Source organism: Taudactylus pleione, unplaced genomic scaffold (genome assembly GCF_031769625.1).
Source record: "Taudactylus pleione unplaced genomic scaffold, aTauple2 ptg000125l, whole genome shotgun sequence".
NCBI classification, from domain to species: Eukaryota; Metazoa; Chordata; class Amphibia; order Anura; family Myobatrachidae; genus Taudactylus; species Taudactylus pleione.
In genome coordinates this window covers 6599138-6625218 of record NW_028284527.1, presented here as the reverse complement: position 1 = coordinate 6625218, position 26081 = coordinate 6599138, and the positions used below count along the sequence as shown (strand labels likewise).

At 44.0% G+C, this 26081-nt stretch overlaps 1 protein-coding gene across 1 annotated transcript in view; it reads left to right on the top strand.

Annotated features, from left to right (window-relative positions):
* The window catches only part of LOC148523922 (N-acetylglucosamine transporter UNC93A-like), a 70847-nt gene extending 52934 nt beyond the window's left edge, over positions 1-17913 (top strand). Inside the window, exons 7-9 of the mRNA XM_088472528.1 lie at positions 9105-9236; positions 13275-13470; positions 17853-17913. Coding sequence (XP_088328654.1) covers positions 9105-9236; positions 13275-13470; positions 17853-17913 — 389 coding nt within the window. The remainder of the gene's footprint in view (positions 1-9104; positions 9237-13274; positions 13471-17852) is intronic.
* Positions 17914-26081: the final 8168 nt, after the last annotated feature.

Sequence of the window (26081 nt, the reverse complement as noted above, 5' to 3'; positions counted from 1 at the left end):
ACACACACAGACATATACACATACACACACTGACATATACAGTACACTGACACATATACAGTGACACATATACAGTACACTGACACATATATACATACACAAACTGACATATACAGTACACTGACACATATATACATGCACACACTGACATATACAGTACACTGACACATATATACATGCACACACTGACATATACAGTATACTGACACATATATACATGCACACACTGACATATACAGTACACTGACACATATATACATACACACACTGACATATACAGTACACTGACACATATAAACATGCACCCACTGACATATACAGTACACTGACACATATATACATACACACACTGACATATACAGTACACTGACACATATATCCATATACACACTGACATATTCAGTACACTGACACATATATACATACACACACTGACAGCTTACACAGACACAGATATCTCAAATCCAGCCAGCAGCCCCCTCCCCACAAATAACACACACCAACCTCCACCCCTCCCCCCACACATAACACACACCAACCTCCACCCCCCCCACCCCCCCCATTACCCACCTGCAGTGAGCAGAGAGTACTGGGGAAGGAAGAATCACTCCTCTCCTGGTACCCGGAGTCAGACAGCAGCTCGTTTCAGGCAGGTCAGGGAACAGGAAGAGCTCTCACTCTCTCATCAACAAGACTGCCTGTGAGGGGCTGCGCGCTTCCACTGCAGCTCCCCCTAGAGGCAGCCCAATTAGCAGCAGGCTAGTAGGCACAGCACACTGACCTGCTCGTTATTAGTCGGGATACAATGATGGCGGGAGGGGGAAGGACGGGTGTGCGTGTGGGTATGATGCCCTGCCGGCGCCCCCTCTGCTGTGCTTGCCAGGGTGCTCAGGGCATGTGAGCCGCTCGACCCCCCCCTAGTTACGCCACTGGCCTCCCCCCAGTACTCCTTTAGCCCCTCAGGTGAAAATGTGAAGGTGGCATATTAGAAGTTCCATCACTTCTAATAAAAAATATATAAAAAACAACTAAGCGCAACATTTGCGGGTACACCCAGGCAGGCTGCAATGTAGTCAGTAGACACAGGCAGGATAGACAGACAGATAATACCATACAATCTCTGGGTCAGATGCTAAGACCAGAGCATTTGAAATAAAGACATAGTTAAAAGGGAACTCCAGGGATTTGATTCTTGAATGGAAATGGTAGGTAGGGAGAGCATCATGTACTGCTTCCTTAGGTGGATACACAGCTGATTCAGAGGTGTATGCATTTGAAATAACGAGCGTCTGCACATGCACTGCACATATGTCCCAAAGGTTACCACCATGGGACACAGATCGGAATTGCATGGCAATTCATGCAACTCCAATAGGCATTCCTGGGCGGTAATTGGGGGAGTGACTGTTATCGGTGGGCATTTCAGTGTCTGCGAATGCATCAAAAGATGCAGTTCCACTGACACCGGTGGCCATATACCGTTGGACATTCTGAGCAACCATAGGGTTGTGTTCAATGGTGCTTCCAGGGCCGTGCAAGGTTTCTAGGTACCTGTCACTATGTCATCAGCTGCTACTCACCTTCGTGTCGGCATCCTTGAGCTTAAGTGTCCAGTTACTGGGAGTGGAGGTGAGTGGTGTCTGAGTATTCTCCCCTGTTGGTCCATGTCACCTGACTAGTCTCTCCTAATGGTAGTCCTGTGGTCACTCAGCTGATCCTCTGATCCAATGACTAGCTACCATGAGGTACTTAAGTCTGACTCCAGGAACAGGAAACTGCTGTTCAACTTCGCTGCTCTGCTTCCTTCAGAGTGTTGCTTTAGCCTATTCACAGTTTTCCAAGGTTACCTGTGTTAGCTTCCATGATTTTCTCAGTCTGAGATTTTAGCTTTCTCTCAGAACTCCAGTGTCTTATGTTATTTTCCTGTGTGTCTTGTAGTATGCTGCTCAGCTCTATTGCAGCTTCCCTGTGTTACTGAGGTGTCAGGTTTCCTGCTAATTACTTATTAACTCTCAGCTGGACCTCCAGCTATTTCTAGTACATGTCTGTGTCCACTTTTCTCTGTGTTTCTCTGTGCAAATCAGCACCTGAATCTGTAGCAATTCCCAGTACATTTTCCTGTGTTCTCAAGTAAGCCTGCAGCTAGGATCTCTAACATTCTCAAGTTCATTTTCAGTATTCAAGTATTCAGTTCATCAACAGTGTTCAAGGATTCCATACATCTCCAGTGTTCAAGTATTCAGTTAATTTCCAGTATTCAAGTATTCAGTTCATCACCAGTGTTCAAGTATTCTGTACATCTCCTGTATTCAAGTATTTAGTTCATCTCCAGTGTTCAAGTATTAGTTCATATACTAATTCATTTAATATAGTTCCGGTCCTTCTGCCACTCCCAGGTACCTGTCCAGAGGGACACAACCTGCCCACTTGGTGCAGCGAAACCCAAATCCTGACTGGAGGGGTTACTGGTGAAGACTGGTGGGCAGGTCTAGCCAAACCTGGGTTTGGCCGCAATATGGAGACCTAGCTTTCACTCACCTGCTTATTCGCTAGTCACCCTACCCCCTGGCTTCTCCCCTATGGTTCATTATTATTATTACCAGTTATTTATACAGCGCACACATATTCCGAAGCACTTTACAGAGAATATTTGGCCATTCACATCAGTCCCTGCCGCAGTGGAGCTTACAATCTATATCCCCTACCACATGTACACACACACATACACACTGGGGTTAATTTGTGTTGGGAGTCAATTAACCAACCAGTATATTTTTGGAGTGTGGGAGGAAACCGGAGTACCCGGAGGAAACCCACACAAGCACAGGGAGAATATACAAACTCCGCACAGGTAGAGCCGTGGTGGGAATCGAACCCATGACCTCAGTGCTGTGAGGCAGTAACACTAACCATTACACCGTCTGTGCTGCCTGTGACAGTACCCTAGGCAAAACTACACAATAGTGCCCATGCTCCCTTGGGGGTGCAGGTCCTTGGAAGCTTGTCATGTTGCTTGAAGAAAGTAGTGATAATCTGTTATAGAATACCTAACAATGCTGTCCTGGTGCACACACCTAATGCTGACGCCTTTAGATAGGGGCTCCTACCCTAATACTATCTTGTAGCAAATTAGATAAAAAGAAAATTGGTGGAAAAGGTACCCCCTGGGCATCTAACACAACCAACACATGTGACAAACTGGTATTCACAATTGCATACAGCACACGGAGTGTCCACCATAAAATTGCAGCATTGCAGTGACCACCATACAATATAGACATTAACACAGTGACCACTATACAATATAGACATTAACACAGTGACCACCATACAATAGACTTCATTGCAGTGACCACCATACAGTACATTCGCTATCCCAATGACTGCCAAACTGCAAAGACTTCATCACAGTAACTGCCATACTGCACAGAGAGCATCCTATAATCCGCCATATCACATAGACAGCACGCATGGGACTGCAATAAAATACATTCACCACATATATACTAGATGTTAACCAAAGCTTCGCCCACAATGAATTCGCCTCTTCCAACATTTTCTTTTAGTTGAGGTGTAGTTGTATTGCTTTACATGGGGTGGGAGTGGCCCACGTGATCAGCAGCACTATGCAGACTGGTGGCAGCAGTGCCCTCACTCACCACTCACACCAATGTCACTGTGTGCCCTGTGCACAGACTGCTATTTAACCTATTATATTCATGTGACTGAAGGCCCAAAGCACCTCCCCCCCAACCTTTACTGGCCGCATTCATGTGCAACACCTATCTAACCAATCTCACTGTGTCAGACTGCTATGTAGCCTATTCTATTCAAGTGACTGCAAGCCCAAAGAACCTCTCCTCCCACCTCTTACTGGCCTCGCTCCTGGTGCCATGCTTATCTCTTGCATTGCTGTTGTCAATAAATGTTGTTTTAGTTACTGCTCACTGGTGGCACTCACGGTTCACTATATATATATATATATTAGTAAATCAACAATTCTTGACATGTCAGGAGCTCTCAAAATGCAGTGGCACTACAAGTTCCTTCCAGTACATCCAGCTGAGAGGGTGTGTTTGGACTTGAAGTGCGACTACTGCTGAATACTTGTGCTCCCTTCCTTGCTTAATGGGTATGGTCATGTCAGTTACATGGAGTAATACAGGACTTACATGACTCGTAGGATCTGCAGCTGTGTTGGCCAAATGTTGTAACATGCTGCCTGTCATCAGGGGAGAAATGGGAGCCACGCAATGTGGATTGGAGAGGAGAACACCATGCTGATTCGGTATGCATACAATGAGTGTGTGAGTCTGCCAGCAGCAGTTTGTAAACAAAGAAACATGCCCTCAATGTAAAAGGGAGCTGGGGGGGATCCGGTGATGTCCAGGAAGAGAAGGGACTAAAGCCAGTGAGGAGAGAGCCGAGGGCTGGTGCGCACTGGCCGCCGACATCACAGAGCATTTCAGTTATGCGACTGTCAGTGCTGCTGATGTTGTAGCCACGCTGAGACCAGCACTAAGACCTGGATGGGCTAGTAGTTTAGTGTATCTGTATGGGGTGAGAAAAGGACATTGGTGGCTGATAAGTGCCGGTGGGGGCATGGCTGCTGCCAGTGCTGTGTGAAAGGATGTCTCTCAGAGACATCCTTCTTTTTTTTGTTAGGCGGCTCAGTGGTGCCCTCCAAAGGGCCAGCGCCCTAAAGTTGCCTGATGGTATCGCCAGTCCTGCTTAGGGATAGGCAGTAGGGGAAGCATTAGGTTAGGAACTGGGGTGGAGGGTTAGGTTTAGGCTGCAGGGAGGGAGGGGTAGGCGTAGGGTTAGGATACCTACTGAAAGGTGTCGGTATCCTAACCCTGTCGGAATGCCAGCATCGATATTTTGACCGCCAGGATCCCGAGTGCCAACATCCCATACCCAACCTGTGAATAGTGGACAACCAAGCTTTAATAATCAGTCCCAATTATCGCCTGGTCAACTTTTTTGTTTGCCAAACTTTTGACAGCAAACTGTGATCTTTGACCTGTACTTCATGCTTTTTATTAGGACAAAATACACAAAGCATTAGACAAGCACAGATTCTGAATACATTTATTTGAAAACAAATAATTAAATTCTATGCTAATATTATATATACTGTTACCCCTTACTTACAATACTTGAGCCCCTTGTGTTATAGTTACAACCTCTATCAATTTTGGTAACATTTTGTTATTACGATGTCAGTAAATTTTAATTTAATAGTTAGAATAAATATTTATAAGGGTTGGCAAACCTGATAGCAGGCTGTTGTCCAGAGGTAGATAAATAATTTTATTTAAAGCTGGGCATCCACTATACAATTTTCTGTCAGATATCTGTCCAATCTGGCGGGTTGAAATGAAAACCTGGTAATGTATGGGAGCAAATGACAGTCGATCATATAGTTTTAAACACTGAAAAAAGGACAAAAAACAGTTGTTCAAATTGGTTAAATTTGTGTGTTTTAACCAATTTGTCTGAACAACATTTTTGTCTATTTTCCAGTGTTTGTGAGCAAATGGATGATTGTCATTTGCTCCTATATATTACCAGGTTTTCATTCCATCCAGCCAGATTGGACAAATATCTGACAGAAAATTGTATGCATGTTGGGCTGTCTCATTAGTATAGAGAGAGACAATGAAAACTAGGATATTTACCATTCTTATGATGTTAGGAGAGGTATTGATCCTGAGTATATAGAGTATCATAGCTGTGGGTGACCACCCACAGCTATAGCGAGCGGCCAAAATGATGGTCGCGATGGTCAAGACCATCGCGACCATCGGGCTTGCGACGAGACCCTTGCGGTAGGGTCTCGCTGCCGCAAGCCCTGGAGTGCTTTTGGCTCTATCACTAGTGATGTTGATGTCAGTGGGGCCGGCCCCAGACCTTAGGCGTTCCCATGGGAACGCCTCCGTCTGGGCAGCCACGCCCCCGGCACGCCCACCAGTCACCATCGACAGCATGCCCCCTTTGGTGCGAGACGCATAACGATGGCTTGCATGCGCACTTGGGCAACATCGACCCGCTTGCGAGCGCTCAGCGCTCGCGAGCGGGTCTGAATTAGGCCCAGTATGTGGATAACCATGAACTGTAGATGCTAGTAGCAATTTCACACTACCAAAATCCCTAACACTTAAGGACCCCCAAGTCTTTCACTTCAAAATTTTAGCCCACAGCAGTGTGCGTGTGAGTGCACACACCTGGGGGTAAATTTACTAAGGGTCAATTTGGCATTTTGAGTGATTTTGCATGCGATTTGCATGAGATTTGCTTTTGAGTATTTACTAAAGGCCAAATCGAATGTAAAATCGAATTTCAAATAAAATTTTAGTCAAATCGACCTCAAATCGAACATCGGGAAAACATTGGTACTTTTACATAGACCAACACACAAAACCCTTATTTACTATAATTCGATTTGAAATCGCACATAAAATCAAACTTCAAATCGAACTTCACATCCCCAAATGAATAGACCTGCTTCATGCTTTTGATTTGAGCATGAGCAGGTCGAATTAACACAGATACATGCAGACATCAGTGAGATGCCTGCATGTATCTGATTGTAAAAAGCAAAGAAATAGTTAAATGTAAAAAAAATTATGTGAGGTACCCCCCCAAAACACAAAAACACAACCAGCCCCGGACTTTTGAAAGCCAGTCCTGGTTGACTAAGTACAGGGAAAAAATTGATTAGGGTTCCCCTGTACTTAGTACAACCAGCACTGGGCTTTGGGAACCAGTCCTGGTTCTGGAATTACACGGAAAAAATTGCGTAGGGTCTCACTGTAATTCCCAGAACCAGCACTGGACCCTTTCTAGCGGGGAACTGATGCCACAGCCAGGGGAGCCCTATCACCGGGCCCCCCTGCCGCAGCATTAGCCCTGACCACTAGTCAGCCCAGGCCAGGGATCGCTGGGGTGTTTGGGACCCCTCCAATAAAGGGGTCTCCCAGAGCCCAGTGCTGGTTGTACTAAGTACAGGGGAACCCTAATCAATTTTTTCCCTGTACTTAGTCAACCAGGACTGGCTTTCAAAAGTCCAGGGCTGGTTCTGTTTTGGGGGGTACTTCACATAATTTTTAAAAAATTTTTTAACTATTTATAAGCTGTTTACAGTCAGATACATGCAGGCATCTCACTGATGTCTGCATGTATTTGTGTGAGAACGAACTGCTCATGCTGAAAGTGAAAGCATGAAGTAGTTCTATGGTGTCGGGTATTTGAGTTCATTTTGAAGTGGGATTTGCTGTTCGATTTGTACATGAACATGTTAAATCTAACAGCAAATCACTTTTCAAAACCGAACCAAATCGAATTCGATTTGAGAAATGCTTCTCAAATCGAATCTTCTGAGGGGATTTCGGAGGGTTTGCAAGATTCAATTTGAGTCGGTTTGAGGTGAGCTAAATCGCACTTCAAAACGAAAGTCAAATTATTATTACCAGTTATTTATATAGCGCACACATATTCCGCAGCGCTTTACAGAGAATATTTGGCCATTCACATCAGGCCCTGCCCCAGTGGAGCTTACACTCTATATTCCCTATCACATGCACACACATACACACTAGGGTTAATTTGCGTTGGGAGCCAATTAACCTACCAACATATTTTTGGAGTGTGGGAGGAAACCAGAGTACCCAGAGGAAACCCACACAAGCACAGGGAGAATATACAAACTCTGCACAGGTAGGGCCATGGTGGGAATTGAACCCATGACTTCAGTGCTGTGAGGCAGTAATGCTAACCATTACACTGTCTGTGCTGCCTAAATAAACCTTTGATAAATGTACCCCCTGGTGTTTATCACTTTCAGATTGATTCATTTTGCATTGCTTTTTCCTCATTTGTGTCTGCAGTGTCTGTTTTTTTGAGTACCAATCATAAAATTCAGCCAGAATTTTAAAGAACAGTTTAGGAGTGCCATTTTATTATTTGCCCTGGGTGCCATGAACCCTTGTTATGCCTCTGTATACACTGTTCCTAAACCAACTTGCGTGTTTTTAATATAAAGGAGCAAATGAGGGAGCGGAAGTGAGGAAAACATGAAGGAGAGAAGGTGGTGATCAGAAATCTGGAAAGGAGAGTTGTGAGGGAGAAATTTGGAGGCAGCAGTATCAGAATAGTTGTCAATGAGGGTGGAAAGGTGTAACAAAAAGATGACATGGGAAGAAAAGGTGAAAAGTATAGCCCTAAAAGAGGAGAATGATAGGAAGGATTGGGCTTGTATAATACTGTATGATCCACAACTCCATACCAAAGAACCCACATGGAGGCCACCCAGTAGCAGTAGAGAGTTTAAATGTAAAGCTCTCCTGGTGACTTGAGCACACATTGGTCTTAAGCCACATGGCTCTGGTCTGCCGATAACAACTGGCTTCTCAATCATGAGTGGCTCAGTGCAGAATACAGCCATGCCAACTCCCGGCTGTTGTTGATCATTTTAAGCGGTGGACACTGTGAGGTAGGTGCTCACATTTTTGAACTGTGGTAGAAGAAGAGGTGGGCCATGGGGCAGACTGGAGAAGCAGAGTGATGCACTGACAGTGATGCCACCGGCACAGCTTCCTGCTGTTGGATGTCCTGGACACCACCTGCCTGGGATGGCAGCTTCCAGTCGGTGCTGATGATTTCTTGACTGTCCAGGGGAATTCTTAACAGGTGAAAACCCTATTTATTTCCCAAAATACCTAATTTACTACAGTGTGCTATATTGTGATAGTACAGTATAGTACAAAATCAAATCACATTATAGCACACTATAGTAAAATGAAGATGGCCAAGTGACATATTTAACACACAAAGAAACATCATATTCAATATTTGCTATGGAGATAAGAGACGGGACATGTGCAGGGTAAGATGTCACCTTTAGATATGCCAAACAGAGGTGGGTATCTTTAATAAGGCCACATTGTACATTAATTAGAATTCAAGGTCTAGACATTTTAGCACAACTGGAGATAATCTCTATTGACCCAACAATTAATCTATTCAACAGTATTTTGACTGTAAATATTGTATTATTTTATTATTTTAAACCTAATCAATTGTATTAAATATTTCTGTAACAGGAGCAGCTATAAATATTGGTTGTATTATTGGCTTCTTGATATGGAAACCAGCAGCTGGCAATTTTGCTGTATTCTTTGTCATGTCTGGTCTCTGGGGAATTGCAGATGCAGTGTGGCAGACACTACTAAGCTGTAAGTACAAAGAACGTGTGTGGGGTGAGGTCACTATAAGTAGTGGTATACTAATATAACTTTTATTTCATTTGCTTCTTGTTTTCTCACTATATTTGTGCCTGTGATCACTTGTGTAAGTGGTTCAAAGTATTTGTAAATAAGGCCAAATCTGGATTGTCTAGTATATAATATCTATCATCTAGGGATCAAACATTTTAAGTAAAGGCTTCCTGAAATGATATCACTGTGCACAACAAAACAAATGGTTTTCACACTATTTCACCTCAAAGATCATTGTGCTGGTATCTACTGGCTATTAAAGGGGATGTGGTCAATATTCCAACTGCGGGAATTCCGGCGGTCAGAATGCCGGCGCTAGAATCCGGACACCTGTCACATCCTGGTGCCGGCATCCCGACTGCCGGAATCCTTGTGGGGTTACGGGGAGGGTTACATCCTGGTGCCGGTATCCCGACTGCCGGAATCCCTGTGGGGTTAGGGGGAGGGTTACATCCTGGTGCCGGTATCCCGACTGTCGGAATCCCTGTGGGGTTAGGGGGAGGGTTACCTGATGGTGCCGGCATCCCGACTTGCGGAATCCCTGCGGGGTTAGGGGGAGGGTTACGCACTAAGGGGGGGAGGGTTACGCACTAAGGGGGGAGGGTTAGGTTTATGGTGCAGGAAGGGGGAGGTTAGGTTGAAGCACTAGGGGGGAAGTTAGGGTTAGGCACTAAGGGGGGGAGGGTTAGGTTTAGGGTGTGGGTAGGGGGAGGTTAGGTTTAGGCACTAGCGGAGAGGTTAGGTTCAGGCACCAAAAAGGGAGGGTTAGGGTTAGCGTAGGGAGAGGGGGAAGGTTTAGGCATCGGGGAGGTAGGCTTAGAGTGTGGGGTGGGGGCGGTTAGGTTTAGGCACTGGGGAGGGTTAGATTTAGGGTGTGGGGAGGGGGATGTTAGGTTTAGGAACTAGTGGGGGAGGTTAGGGTTAGGCACTAAGGGAAGGGTTAAGCACTAAGGGGGGGAGGGTTAGGCACTAAGGGGAGGAGGGTTAGGTTTATGGTGCAGGGAGGGGAAGGTTAGGTTTAGGCACTAGGGGGGAGGTTAGGGTTAGGCACTAAGGGGGGAGGGTTAGGCAGTAAGGGGGGGATGGTTAGATTTATGGTGTGGGGAGGGAGAGGTTTGGTTTAGGCACTAAGGGAGAGGTTAGGTTCAGGCACCAAAAAGGGAGGGTTAGGGTTAGCGTAGGGAGAGGGGGAAGGTTAGGATACCTACTGACATATGCCAGTATTGAGATTCTGAAGCAGAGATCCCGAGCACCGGCATCCCGTACCCATCCCTATTAAAGAACCTATATGCTGAAGCACAAACCAAGAATACATACTTATTTAGCATAACAAAAGAGAATCATCCCAAAAATATATATTTAGGTACATTTATCATATAATGGAATAATAACAACTCATAATGAATGGAAAGATGTTAATATTTGCAAGCAAATTGCATGCTGTGTAGTCATCAACAAATCATGGATGATTTCACTAGACAAATATATAAGGTAAAATTCTTAAAATGGAGATGGATATAAAAATAATGTTAGTAACATTTCTTTTATAGAAATACCTTAACACATTCATCACTCATTGTTATTGTCAAAACAACTAAAGTGATTTAGAAATTACAGTATTTGACTTTAAAACTGAACAATCTATAAACAACAATATTAATCATGATTTGGTAAGGGAGAGATTGTCAAGTTATGGTATTTGCCCAGGGAGTGTCACTGTTGATGCCCCATGGCACCTTCATGTGACAGACAGGGTGACTAGAATGGCAGAGCTGACCAGAGCATCCTATGGACACTTTGGGCAGTGCTCCACTTCCAAGACACGCCGGCCTCATCCCCTAGGCATGACGTCATACGTTTAGGGCCCGGCACAGGGCACACTGCCACCGTATTATGTCGCTGAATAAAAGGTGGTGCTTAATACTGTAAATAGTTGGATTTTCCTACAAAATAGATCTTGATATATATATATATATATATATATATATCTATATATACAGTCAGGTCAATCCCCTGACCTGAATCCGATTGAGCATGCATTTCACATGATGAAGACAAAACTGAAGGGAAAATGCCCCAAGAACAAGCAGGAACTGAAGACATTTGCAGTAGAGGCCTGGCAGAGCATCACCAGGGATGAAACCCAGTTTCTGGTGATGTCTATGCGTTCCAGACTTCAGGCTGTAATTGTCTGCAAAGGATTTGCAACAAAGTATTAAAAAATGAAAGTTAGATTTAGGATTGTTTAGTTTGTCCCATTACTTTTGGCCCCTTAAAAAGTGGGAGGCACATATAGAAACCGTTGTAATTTCTACACCGTTCACCTGATTTGGATGTAATTACCCTCAAATTAAATGTGAAAGTCTGCAGTTAAAGCACATCTTGTTTGTTTCATTTCAAAGCCATTGTGGTGGTGAATAGAGGACAAAATATGAAAATTCTGTCAATGTCCCAATATTTATGGACCTGACTGTATATAGTCTCAAAAGTCCAGAACACCAGATGACCGGCACACCTTTTTCGCATGCAAAAAATAGTTTTAAGCCATAAAAACCATCAAAAGGTACATAGCCCAATAGCTAACAACGTCCGTTCATGTAAGCCAAAAAAATGCGACATGCAGTCAAGTAATGTAATTCCAGCATGATACTCATCGTTAGATGAACCTTCGTTGTAGCAATAAAGTGTGGCCCAGCCCGACAGCTATTTCGGTACTTAGACATAGCACAGAACAACCGGAACATCATTTCCGGTTGCTGGAACGCAAGCTCCGCTGGAACGCACGCGTCACTTCCGGTTTTTCGCTGGACGAGTGGTCCCACTTTCTGGAGGTTCCAGGTGAGAAGATCATCTACAGGTGAGTGCTGTTGATTGATGCCGTTTGTTTTCAGGTGCAGGTTGTCAGGGTGCTATAAGACATGAGGCCTTAAGCTGGCCACACACTAGACCAACTTACATCCAACCAGCCAACTTGTTGATTGGTTGGAATGAAAATCTGGTAACGTATGGGAGTAAATAATGATCAGCAATTTGCTCCTAAATGCCAGAAAACAGATGAAAATGGTCATTCAAACAAGTTTGTTAAATGTTTGATCTAAACTATTTGTTTAAACAACAGTTTTGGTCCATTTTCCAGTGTTTGGGAGTAAATTGCTGATTGTATTCCTTACCAGATTTTCATTCCAACCAATCAACTAGTTGGCTGGTTGGACAGATAATCTTTAGATGTGTGGCCAGCTTTAGTGTATGTGGCAGTGCCCTTGGAAGAAGGTACCGGAGGGTACCGAAACAGCTGTCGGGACGGGCCACACTTTATTGCTACAACGAAGGTTCAACTAACGATGAGTATCATGCTGGAATTACATTACTTGACTGCATGTCGCTTTTTTTGGCTTACATGAATGGACGTTGTTAGCTATTGGGCTATGTACCTTTTGATGGTTTTTATGGATTAAAACTATTTTTTGCATATGAAAAAGGTGTGCCGGTCGTGGTGTTCTGGACTTTTGAGACTATTAATATTTATGATCTGGCACCCTATGATCTTTTTATAAAATAGTGGGAGTGTGCAGGATTTGCTGATCTTTATATATATATATATATATATATATATATACATATAATATATACGTGCTGAGTTTCAAGCATCTAGTTTTTCCTTTATTGCTACTTTCCCTGATGTCACATTGAGATAATATACACCTCAGTTTCTTTCTAGGTGACTAAGCTATACAATATTGAAAACTCAATCCAAATTCATCCCGTAGTTTTTGCATGATGCCAGACAGACAAACAAAAGTTCAGAAAAAAAATGTTCTTCTCTAAGTTCATAGTTACGCAGTCCCAAGGAGTACATTTCTCCCCAAAAACATTATATGTACAGACACAACCATTACAACTTTATTATAATTATTGATTTACATTTATAGCTACACTATGTATTTTTGTTGAGCCCTACATTTAAAATGTTTCTCATTATTGTGTCTTATTTTCCAGCTTTATATGGTGTATTATTTGAAAAGAACAAAGAAGCTGCCTTTGCCAATTTTTCTCTTTGGGAATCTCTGGGCTTTGCTATTGCCTTTGGGTACAGCTCATTTTTATGCGTTTATATCAAGCTGTATATATTAATGTGTGTTGTAGTTGTGGGAATTTTGCTTTATGGAGCAGTGGAATACATAGAACATGGGAATGCTACTGCAATTAATGAAGAAGGTCTCAAAGATACAGATACAGCATAGATGCCCTACACTGTGTATGGCCAGGATTAAATTTGGCTGCAGGAAAAAGGACCATAATGTGTTAATGCACGCCACTCTGCAAAATGATTTTCTTTTTTTGTTTTGCCCCTCTTTTTGAAATTAATCAAAGTCTAGTTGTTTCTTATTATGCCAATAATATATATTTGGATACCCCTGGTCAAATTGCATGTTTTGGTGTTGTTAAATGCCAATTGCCTGTATACTGTATAAGAATAGCAGAGGCTGTAATGGCATACCGATTGGTACTTTTCTATTTCAAAAACAATTCACTTTTTTTGTTGAATTTTAACAAATTATTTGTCAGCTGAAATTTTTGAAAGTATACAAACTGGAAACTTATTGACATAATGGGGGAATTCAATTAGCCGCTGTAATATACCGCTGGCTAATTGTGATCCCCTGGGGCTATCCAATTAGCCCCGAAGTTAGCCCACTTAACGCATATTTCTTTTTGGGTCTGAGCAGAAACATATATATGATAATTAGCCTATCAGGCACAAACAGTGGGTTAACACATAAGTCCTGGAATTTTTCCCGGGTTCTATGTGTTAACGTCAGATAACAGATAATTTATTGGGCAAAAAAAAAGGGCTGTAATTGAATATCCATGGGCGTTAAAGCTCAGGGTTACCACCTTTTTTCACCCCCTATAAATTATCAGAGCTAATTGAATTTCCCCCTTTATAATCATTTCTAAATGTAATATTAGAAAACAATTTACTAGCCTCATAATAATTTCCATAAATGCATTTTGAAGGGATAATTAGGATAGAATAACCCATCAACAAAAAAGAAGCAATGCCCAATTAAAGTGAGATCTTACAGGTAATTTATAGTTCCCAAGGAAACTACTACTACAAAAAAAAAAGAAAAAACAACTTTTAAAATATTGAAGGAATAGGCAACTTCATTGTCGTATTGCCCACCTGCTTTCCCATATACAGTACATACAGTATATGCCTTACAGCACTTTGCATAGAGTAGTGAGGCCTGCCTGTGAGTAGCCTATGGCAGGTGGAAAGGTACTCACTGGCCTGCCGAGAGCCGCGTCGGGCCCGGGTAATAGGGGGCATGGCCTAATCGCGGAAGGTGTGGCCACGCCCCCTTCCTAGGGGGAAAGAAAAGTTTAGCAGCACCGCGAAGCAGCGCTGCGTGCTGGGGAGGGGGGCGCTCTGAGCCCCCTCAGCCCTGTGCAAAGCAAGGGGGGGCGCGATCAGTGTGATCGCTCCCCCCACAGGCATAGGAGACTGCTGTGGCTGCTGCTCAGCAGCCACGAGCAGTCTCCACTGCACCTCAGCACGTGCTGTGTGCTGGGCTGCTGTGAAGGAGGGGGGGGGGCGCCGGACCCGGGCTCACGCCGGGCCCCTCAGGAAGCTTGGGCCCGGGTAATCCGTACCCACTCCCCCACCTCTCTGCGCCCCTGGGTGCACAGTCATGCCTAAAAACAACATGCCAGGGTACCTATGGTTTACCTCTTCTTAAAGCATAAACTGAGATAAACATACCCATATTGCTGCTGTTTAAGGACCTTATTTAGAGATGTACGCTATTTTGATTTTTATCCAGTTGACAGATTTATCAGTAAACTACGCATGCGTCATGGTACATTACGTAGTTGATCGCAACAACTTTTTGAAAAATGCAGGCATGTTGCAATCGTTTGTTGGGCATGTTGCAGCTTAGTACACGTGGCCATTCTGCAGGGCCATAGGGTTACTCAGAAGGATCTGCGACCGATGCTGTGTCTTTGTCGCTTGGATCTGCAAAGCTGTCGGTGGGCATCACATTACATATCCCACCAGCTGCAACATTTGCATATTATCACACAGCAGCTGTGTACAAAGACCCAGCAGCGACAGCATTAGTGCATTAGAGTCAGGGCCGTTTCTAGGGGCAGGCAACCCGTGCAATCGCACGGGGCGCGCCGCCTCCGACCTCTGCAGCAGAAACAGCCTATTAACTGCCGGGCGCCCGCTGAGATTCAGTTACCAGCGGGCGCCCGGCGGAGCAGAGCAGCCAGAGAGACGGAGGCTCCGGCTTCCGGCTCCCGGCTCCCCCAGTGTGCACTATGGGAGGACGTCATGACGTCTTTCCCATAGTGCAGAGGAGCAGCCGAGCGGAGCGGACGCCGGAGCGGGGCTGAAGGTAAGTGTTACTGGTTTTTTTTATGTGCAGGCAGCCTGGGGACATTACTCTGGGGGCACTTCTGCGGGGGGAGACACCACTACTGGGGGCACCCGGGCACTACTACTGGTGACATTACTCGGGGGGCACTTCTACTGGGGGCATTGCTTAGGAGGTACCACTACTGGGGGCATTACTCAGGGCCCAGGGGCACTACTACTGGGGGCACTACTACTTGGGGCTTTACTACTTTGGGCACTAGTACAAAGGGAGCATCACTATTGGGGAGACTAATACAGGGGCATTAATACTGGGGACACTATTACCGGGGGCATTACTATTTCGGGCAATACAACTGGGGACACTACTACTGGGGCACTACAACAGGGACTATTACTATTGGGGCATTACTGATGGGGGCATGACTACAGGGGGCACTACTAATGGAGGCATGGCATAGGGGTCACCACTCCTGGGGGCACTACTACTGGGTGCACTGTATAAAGGGCACCACTACTGTGGGCTCTGTATAAGTTGCCCTACCACTGTGGGCACTGCATAAGGGGCATAAATACAGGGGACACTGCATATGGGGACAACTACAGGGGGCACTGCATAATGGGCACTTTTGCCTGAGAGCCAGTGGGGGGGAGCCTAAGACCTGTCGGGATGGAATGGCAAGGGAGGGGGCTGGAATGAAGTGTGTATTATGTGAATCTTGTTTTTTCAATGTGTTTTATGTGGTTCTGGATTTAATAATGTATTTGAAGTGGCTGTGGTTTTAAAACGTAGTTTATGTGCCTCTGGCTTTTCCAATATATATTATGTGGAAGTGGTTTGTTGCAGTGTATTTTATGTGGATCTGGATTTTATTTTCAATGTGCTGGGTTCGCTCCCAACGCGACTAAAAACGAGTGTGATGCAAGGTCATACTTCTGCAAATGTCACACCAAAGGCATGCACACAGAAATGCGGCGTGGGCTTGTGACAGCTAGGCCACACCGCATTTTTTGAGCGCGCCTGCGGCGCGCGCATGCTGTCTGTCTTTTCTTTAACTGCATATATTTTTCAGCGCTTTGCCCCTGACAGATTAGCCAACCCAGTACTCAGTAGTCACAGTGGCTGTCATTCTGTGGTCTTTCGAGATCACACTCCCTTACTGTGATACCACACCCCCTCATGATGAGGCCACGCCCACTCCACAATATTACTGCTTCGAGGGGGGGGCGCATTTTAACTGCTCGCACTGGGAGCCTCAAACCCTAGAAACTGCCCTGATTAGAGTACATCTCTGAGTCAGGCCCCCACTGATTATTGCACACTGCTTTTAATACAATGAACTAGAAGAAAATAAAAATTTTCAAGTTTGAGCCTACTTATAGCATTACTTTCTTGTGCTCATCAATGAACATCTACTGCTGTAGGTGAGCCTCACTTACACAGAACACCATTCTTTTCCTTCAGTGTGTCTACCAAAGCACATTAAGGTCCACACTGTCACACTCTGACAGCGCATTCCTATTTGCAAAGTTGTGAAAAAATCTGTAGCAGGTCCAGTGTACAAGAGTCATGGACATCACAGCCAGCATCCCCCATCATATAGGCTATATACTGTAAGCCTTGCACTCACAATCTTGTGGTCTCCATGGTATTGTGGACATAGCCTAGGATATCAAGTATTGGGGATGATAGATGAATTGGTGAAGCACATGGCTCCTTTTTAAAATAATATTCTGCACTTTGTATAAGAAATATTTGCCTCAATGCAAGCATACAGTCCAATATCTTCTAGCTAAAGTGGTGCAGAACTCCTTTTGTGGAGATATCACGTGTATATATATATATATGTATATATATATCCCACTTACCTTTCTCTCCCGTGTGGCTAGTATGGGACCTAAATTCATCAAGCTCCGAAAATATATTTTTTGAGCTTGACTGCGGGAGCATTCGCCATCTTAAGCAGGAATTTTATGTAACATCTCAGAGAATCGGATTTTCCTGGATGTACCAACAGTCTAGTTAAGGAACTCCTCAGGATAGTCCCCCACCAGTAAAATAAAATCACCACAAACCAACGTGTTTCGATCCACAAGGATCTTTCTCAAGGTGTGGTGTGACTGTGGCTGGTCCTTAAATACCCTTCTGGTAGAGAGATTCTGGTTCTTCAATCCGTAACTATTCTCATGGTCCCAAAAAATGATAAACACATCGATGCTGTAGCCACTCACTTTGTTCCTCAGCTTTAGCTAGCGACTTTTCTCTGTCTTTGCAGGTTTTTTTATGCAAGATACTCACTTTTTACACAGAGTAAGTCAGTCAGCTGAGCAGCGGCTCCTGCCCTCTTACCTGAGGGGGACTGACGCTGCTGCTGGCTTGGGACCAGGCGCCTGCTCAATGAATCTGGCAGGCGTCGGTACCGGCGCATGTGCATGAGCAGCGTTGGCGCCGCGCATGCGCACACTTAACACCAGCTTCTCGGAGCTGCATTGCTTTTAGCCCTAAGAAGCCCTATAGGGCTGCCCGAAAGGCAGAGCAGCGGCTTCCAGTGCTGATCGCAGCCCAGACTGGTGATCCCTGGGGGAGAAGACACCTCCCTCTGGCTGCCTGTCTTCAGCGTGACTGGCAGGTGACCTCCAGTCACAGTGAAGCCAGTGCAGTCACGGTAGAGCTTATTTCCCCTTCGCGCTAGGGACCTGGAAGTGACGTAAGTGAGGGCAGAAGTGCGGTTCTTTGCTCATGAAGGCCATCTAAAGAAGAAAGTTGTCCCCACGCGGGCTCACCTCGCTCGCCACGCTTCGGGCTCGGTGGCTTGCTACGCTGGCCACAAGGTTATATTCCCCCTCTATGCCCACATGGATGGTAGGGAATTACGTTGGACAGTACCTGATGACGTCAGGGTCCTCTCCGCAAAGGGAATCTAGAAGACACTACCGTGCAGTCATGCACTGGCTCACTGAAGTGGCGGATTTTACTGGGGGGGCTATAGCCGCACAGCCTTTAGGTAAGATCCATCACTAGTCTCCTCAGACCAGTTTTCCTGAGGATTTACAGCAATTTCAGCTGTCCCTTAAAGTGCCCATTTTGCACTCTGGACTTCACACTACCTTGAATCAGTTTCACTGAGGCGTGTACACGTCTCAATGTCATTTATGCTGTGCCTCTCCTTCCCATCCCGAACTCCGACCTAGACTCCACCCCCTATGATTTGCGGGCTACTGAACATCTTTGTGGTGCTCATCCTCATCCTGTCCTTGTCCTGGAACATTAAAGTACTTGTAGTTTCAACTGTGTCTGCAAAACTATGTCTACGAGCTACATTTGCACAGATAATTGGGAGAGGCATCCGTAGGATCCCTCCCTGCTTGCATATGGCGCCAGATGCCAGCACATGCGTAGCTGGCCAAAGCAGTAAGTAAAGTGATTGCGGATGCGATTACTTTACTCGTACTGATCGCTGGGACAGGTTCCTACCAAAGCTACTATCACAGCAACTCAGTAATACATTCAAGTGAATAAGGATTCCTTATTGCAATACATCGCAGCAATAAGGAATTCTTATTGAGGTACCCCGTATTTATTAATAAATATGCCCGTAATAGTGGTACAGTATTTCGCAACTGTGGGTTATCAAACTAGAGAATCTAACAATACCATCAATAATACACAACAAAACTTTCAGAATTTCAGGATTTTTTTTATTTTTAAAATATAACAAGCAATGGTGTTATTACTATTTGTCTGTGGGTTTAGCAATTAATACGTTGCAGAACTTGTATCAAATACTACTTCACTAGTTCTATTTTTATCATAGATAATTATGTTAAGGGAGTTAGTGGATGTGTAATATTTTCATGTGTTTGCAGTATATAGTTTTTTTGTATCTTAAAAATCAATTGTATTAAATGAAGTTGCATAAAAACATAATTGTTTTGTCATGTAAAATGTAATAATTTAATAAAAACACTCAGTAAAACTTGAACTTTATCATCGTTGCCAGTTAGGTGTGTGTTTTTTTATTCTTATTTTAAAATATTATTTATTTTCTATATTGAATGTACAGTACAGTATATTATGCAACTTTAAATATTTTACTTTTTTACCCTTTTTTTTAAGTAGTTACAAAGTTTGATCATGTAATTAAAGTTTGGAAAATACAACTAATGATGCACACCACTGATTCATTTACTAATTATAATAAATTCCTCTGAAACTAGAAGTATATGGTTAATAAAACTAATCCCATGTTATCCTTTTAAATAGAATACTGTTATAATAGAAAAGGGGAAATCAGAGAGCAAAGGTAAAAGGAGAATATGTTTTAGATACATTTTGTTTTGCAGACATACACGGTTCTACTTGATTTGATACTATGTTGATTTTTTCGGATCCAACTTCTGTATATTTATTCATATTACAATGCTAAGAAATACAGCCTTCATTATGCTCACATTAGGGGGTTATTTACAACCAGTAGGGCATTGAGTTATATGGGTGTGGTATGATATGTTGACATGTTAGCATGCCAACATATCGTCCATGGTGGCTCAACGGTCACTTACCTGCTTCTGATGGCTGCAGATGCTTCCAACTCCTGGCGGTCATGTGACCATCACTTCCAGGTTAGACCTCCAGCATTCCAGTAAGTATTTTTCTGCTATCCCTAACCCTCCCTCGGGTGCCTGTTCCCAGATACTCCAATCTGAAACTGCGGTCAGTGATGTTTGTCAAGTTAGCACTCATTTGAGTCTGGCATGATGTGGTTTGATACAAAGATAATCAAAGCAACCCTCTGGCCTGTTACCCAGTGATTACACTTAACACAATAATTGTCCCGCTCATGCTTAACATAAAAATGTCACTGTCACCATTAAGGAGGAATTTAGAAGTCCTTAAGTTTTCCTGACAATACTTAGATACAATCCAATTATCTATATAATAAGTGAGAAAGTGTGTGTGTGTCTGTTTGTCTGTTATGCACAGCCAGAGTTTTGTACCTAGCTCTGCATGGTGTTTAAGTTTGACGAGGATTAGGTTTTTCGCTATGTTTGAAGTTCATCAGGGCCATGGTCTACATGACACCCACCAAGTAAGCCGTGGAGTCTATAATTTTAAATTCTTGTATAAGCAAGTTTGCTCAGGATCTCTTCCAGTGCCTAAAACTGCACTGATATGAAGGCACAGGCTGATATGTACCAGTGAGGGGAAGGCACAGCTCCAATGCAAGAGCAGTGAGTCATGGGATCAACTGTCACACTGCACCTGCACTGACAGTTACTAATTTCCTCCAAGCACATTTTCATGTGCCATGGTATCCAATGATGATCTGCAGAGATTATTGCTTGGCAATGATTTCTGTTCTGCACTGATTTCAAAATCAATGAGACAATATTGCAGGAACTGCTAGGTGAATTTGTCAATTATAGATCAATTAACACTATCACTGACCCAGACCAAGCTGAATTTCTAAATTGCCAGGAACCACCAGGGAAGCCTCACCACAAATTATTTTTGAAGGTCGGTGCACCAATCATGCTGCTTAAAAACCTGAATGCTCCAAAGCTTTGCAGTGGTACAAGACTTTGCATAAACACTCTCAAAGCCCATGTCATTGAAGCCACTATAATAACCCATCCCACTCATACCAACAAACATGCCATTTGAATTCAAGTGATTGCAATTTCCAATCAGACTCTCTTTTGCAATGACCATCAATAAACCCAAGGGCAATCTTTGAAGGAAGCAGGTATTGACCTGCAAACTCCTAGCTTTTCCCATGGGCACTTGTATGTGGCATATTCAGGAATGGGGTCCTCCAACATCCTTTTCATTCTGACTCCTAATGGAAAAGCAAACAACATTGTTTACAACTCAGTGTTGAGGCAACAGTGTCTAAATACTCTATATAAATGGATAGGGTTAAAGCCATGTTAGCAAACAATGGGGTCCTTTTCAGGATCAATGGAATGGGGTTATAGACGGGGACAATGTAAAAATAAAGGTTGCAAATATACTTCAAAGTCTAGTCTTCAACCCGGGCAATGTCGGGTATCCCAGTTAGTTATTAATCAAACAATAGAACAGAGACACGCTAAAATTTAATGATGTTTAATTTGAGCACCATTACTCCAATGCTTAAAGGTTACACAAAAATGATTAAATAAATGGACATGCAATATTATATGCAAATAGGTTCCTTATGAAAATAATGGGAGAAAACAGGAACACAGAATCACTCACACAGTACGAAATATGACGCTGCCGTAAGAAGAGTTCACATTTGGAATTGGTTCTGGTGCATCCTAGTCTGGGTCAGACTCTTCTCCGAATAGACACTCTGACAGGCATACCTCCCAACTGTCCAGCTATGGGCAAGACGGACCAGTACCACCCACAGGCCGCAGTGCCCGCGGTGTGTGGGGGAAGTTGGGGTGAGCACACACCGCTGCTTCATAGCAGAACAGTGGGAGAGTAGATGCCGTGTGCATGCGCACAACATCTATACTGTGAAGTGAGAGTCTCTGGGGGCAGCCCAGTATCTCCAAGACTGCTAGGCACCCCCACAAAGTGACGGAATGGTGGGGGTGGCGAGGTCATGCCCCCTCCCCGCTAGGCTACTCTACCTTTTCAGTGTAAATGGTCATTAGGGTCTCTGTGACTCACACACATTGCCTTGTCAGATTTCTAGATTTCTCAATCAAGGGGGGATATTGCCCCTTACTTCCAGGGAATGGCAAAAGTGCTCACTTAATTTCCCCTGCAGTATAACCCTAATGTTAGAATGTTGCCTGTTACCATTTTAACAATGTCAACATCATAATTGTCAACATCGTGGTGTCGATATTTTAAATATTGACTTAACTACATCCCGAGTTATACGCCGAAATGTAATTTAATTGTTCAAAGCACCAGTTTGGTCCTTGTGTACACACGCTACGATCTGTTCAATGAACAATATCGCTGAACGATTTCCCTTGAACTTTCCCGATGTACAGGATGAACGGTAACGTCCGTATACATGGATGATTTCTCCAACGATCTTGATAGATTTGACAAACGATCAACAATGAACGATATAGTTGATGATAATCAACAGGGCCGTAGCTAGGGTAGTGCGGCCGGTGCCATCGCACAGGACACCACCGGTCAGGGGGCTCTGTTTGGGCCTGTGAAATTTCTGTTTATTATCATTCTTGCTTGTAGCTTACTCATATTTCATCCCCAGCATCTCCTGGCCTCTCCTATCTCTTCCCTGGCCCTTCCCCATGAGGCCATGGCCCTTTTTTGGGTGCATTATGTCCCTTTGAAAAATGAGGGGTCGCCAATGCTCTTTCTGGCACAGGGCACCAAAAAGTCTAGTTACAGCTCTGATAATCAATGGCATTGAATTCAAAATCAAATTATTGGTCCAGTGTTTCTTGAGGGGTGTATACTGGGCAGATGTTTTTGGAAGGGTGGGAGGGGCTTTCATGAGGGAATAAATAGGTTGCGGCCATTTTAAAACTCTGCATTTATGCTCTGTGGCTAGTTTGGTTTGGTTTATACTAGAGATGAGCGGGCTCGGATCTCAGAGATCCGAACCCACCCGAATTTTGAGATCCAGGGCGGACCTGGATCTCAAACCAAGGCAAAACCATAGAGACGAAATCTCGCGGCTCACGAGCTTTTGTCTCTATGTATATATAAGGAACCAAATGGTGGCCGCCATTTCACTCCGGCTGTGGAGACTGAACAGGGAGGGTGGGTAGTGTAGGTCTGGGAGAGGTAGTACTACTTACCTGTGCTGGTGCTTTGCTTTGCTGTCTGCTGTGTCCTGGGCTGGTGCACTGCTGATCCATCTGGTGCTGTCACTGCTGTGCTGTCTGCTGTGTCCATCTGGGTTGTTGCTGATCCATCTGGGCTGGTGCTGTGCTGTCTGCTGCATCCATCTCGGCCCTAGTACTGGACAAGAAAAGAAAAATATATATATACTGTATATTGTCTTTTTATTGTTTTTCTGTGTGTGCGTGTTAGGCTTAGCCGCACAAGATACAGCAACGCAATCTAGTGCTGCCTGATTCCAGTCGTCATCAATCTGTGCTCTGGGCCCAAGTTCTGAACCCAAAAAAAACAAAACAAAGACAACAGTGGCTTTTGTCTATTTATTTTCTGTGTGTGTGTGTACGTGCATGTTAGGTTTAGCTGCACAAGATACAGCAGCAACGCAAGTTGCAACCTAGTGCTGCCCAACTCCAGTTATCATCAATCTGTGTTCTGGGCCCAAGTTCTGGACCTGGCAACAAAAAAAAAAATAGTGTCTATTGTATATTTTTTTCTTTGTGCGCACGACTGCACATGTGTGAATTTTGTAACCGCACCTTGGCTACCCCAAAAAAAAGAAAAAAAAATAGTGTCTTTTGTCTATTTTTTTTCTCTGTGTGTGTGCGTGTTAGGCTTAGTTGCACAAGATACAGCAACGCAACCTAGTGCTGCCCGACTCCAGTCATCATCAATCTGTGCTCTAGGCCCAAGTTCTGGACTCGAAAAAAAAAATAGTGTCTTTTATCTATTTATTTTCTGTGTGTGTGTGCGTGTTAGGCTTAGCCACACAAGATACAGTAGCAACGCAAGTTGCAACCTAGTGCTGCCCAACTCCAATCATCATCAATCTGTGCTCTGGGCCCAAGTTCTGGACCCGAAAAAAAAAAATAGTGTCTTTTGTCTATTTATTTTCTGTGTGTGTTCGTATTAGGCTTAGTCGAACAAGATACAGCAGCAACGCAAGTTGCAACCTAGTACTGCCCGACTCCAGTAGTCATCAATCTGTGCTCTGGGCCCAAGTTCTGGACCTGGCAACAAAAAAAAAATAGTGTCTATTGTATATTTTTTTCTTTGTGCGCACGACTGCACATGTGTGAATTTTGTAACCGCACCTTGGCTACACTATTGGTGCTTGTGACACTGTTTCAAGACTGCAGAAAATATGGAGGGCTGTCACATGATAGGAGAGCAAGAACCACATGTTGTAGCTGCCGCCAGTAGTCATCATGATAATGCAAGGCCGTCAACTTCCTTGTCCTCTATGAAGGTCCATGCCCCAGGGCTTAAGTCACGCCATGGATATGGTAAAGCTACTTTTACTGTAGTAAAGAGAAAAAAATTCGAAATGCAAGTTGCCTTTAGATAAACAAAAAATTGGCAATATGCCATTCACTACACAAAGTGGCAAGGAAAGGATAAGGCCTTGGCCTTTATTTATGTTGACTGCTGGTTCTGATAACCCCTCTGCTTGTAGTAATAGTCGTGGTGGTACCATAAAAAAATTGAAAGTTATTAAGAAGAGTAAGACAGCTCCGGAAAAAAAAACTGTGTGCCTGAGAAATCGAAATCACAAATCCACGAGAGTGTGTGTCCGCGGTTGCCATGTGTGAGCCAGACATAAATACTAGTGTACTGGAGGATCTTCCAAGTTCCAACATTTGTGTGCCCTCTGTAAATGTGGGGAAAGGAAGTCAACATCTTGCAGACGTAGTCAGTGAGCATGCTTCTGTGGAATTGCACATGGAGGAAGAGGATATTTTGGTAGTTGAAGGCGCTAAGGATGATGAGGATGTTGATGATGAAGATGTTGGTGATGAGGATGTTAATGCTGAAGATGTCCTTTGTGTAAGTAAGGCAACAGCTGTTGCCCATGGATTGAAAAAGCCAAAGCCTATTGTTGTCTTCACGGGGCAAAGACAAAAAAATCCACTTCTCACATGTGGAATTATTTCCACCCCAATCCGGACAACAGTTGTCAAGCCATATGTAACCATTGCCAAGCAAGAGTGAGTAGTGGGAGGGACCAAAACCACCTAAGAACCTCCTCCTTGTTACGTCACGGAGCACATTCATCAAATTTCAAAGTGTATGTCGCCAAGTTCCAAAACTCAAAACGTAACAAGTCCAGTGTCACCTACCTGCTCCCTCTCTGTGGGATCCAAGCGCCTTCGATCTCCACCACCAACACCTGCATCATCAACATCCTCATTCGTCATCGGGAGTAGTCCTGCTGCATCCAATGTTGTCATTCGAAGCATGATTGACTCCTCTCCTATCCATGATTCCTGAGAAGGATCCTTGATGACTACGCCTGTTGCTGCTGCTATTGTTGTGAGTGGATCTTCATCCCAGAAGAGGACCAGGAGGATGACTACTTGTAGTATATCCTCCAAAAAACAATTAACTGTCAAACAATCGCCTGCAAAGGCAAACAAGTATGACAGCAATCACCCAGTTGCACAGCGGATTACTGACGCCATAACAGCTATGCTGTGGGTTTTCAACAGTTAATTGAGGTCCTGTGTCCTTGCTAACAGATCCCTTCTAGATTCCACTTCGCTAGAACAGCAATTCCAAGTTTATACAAGGACATTACAAAAACATTATTAATGTCCTC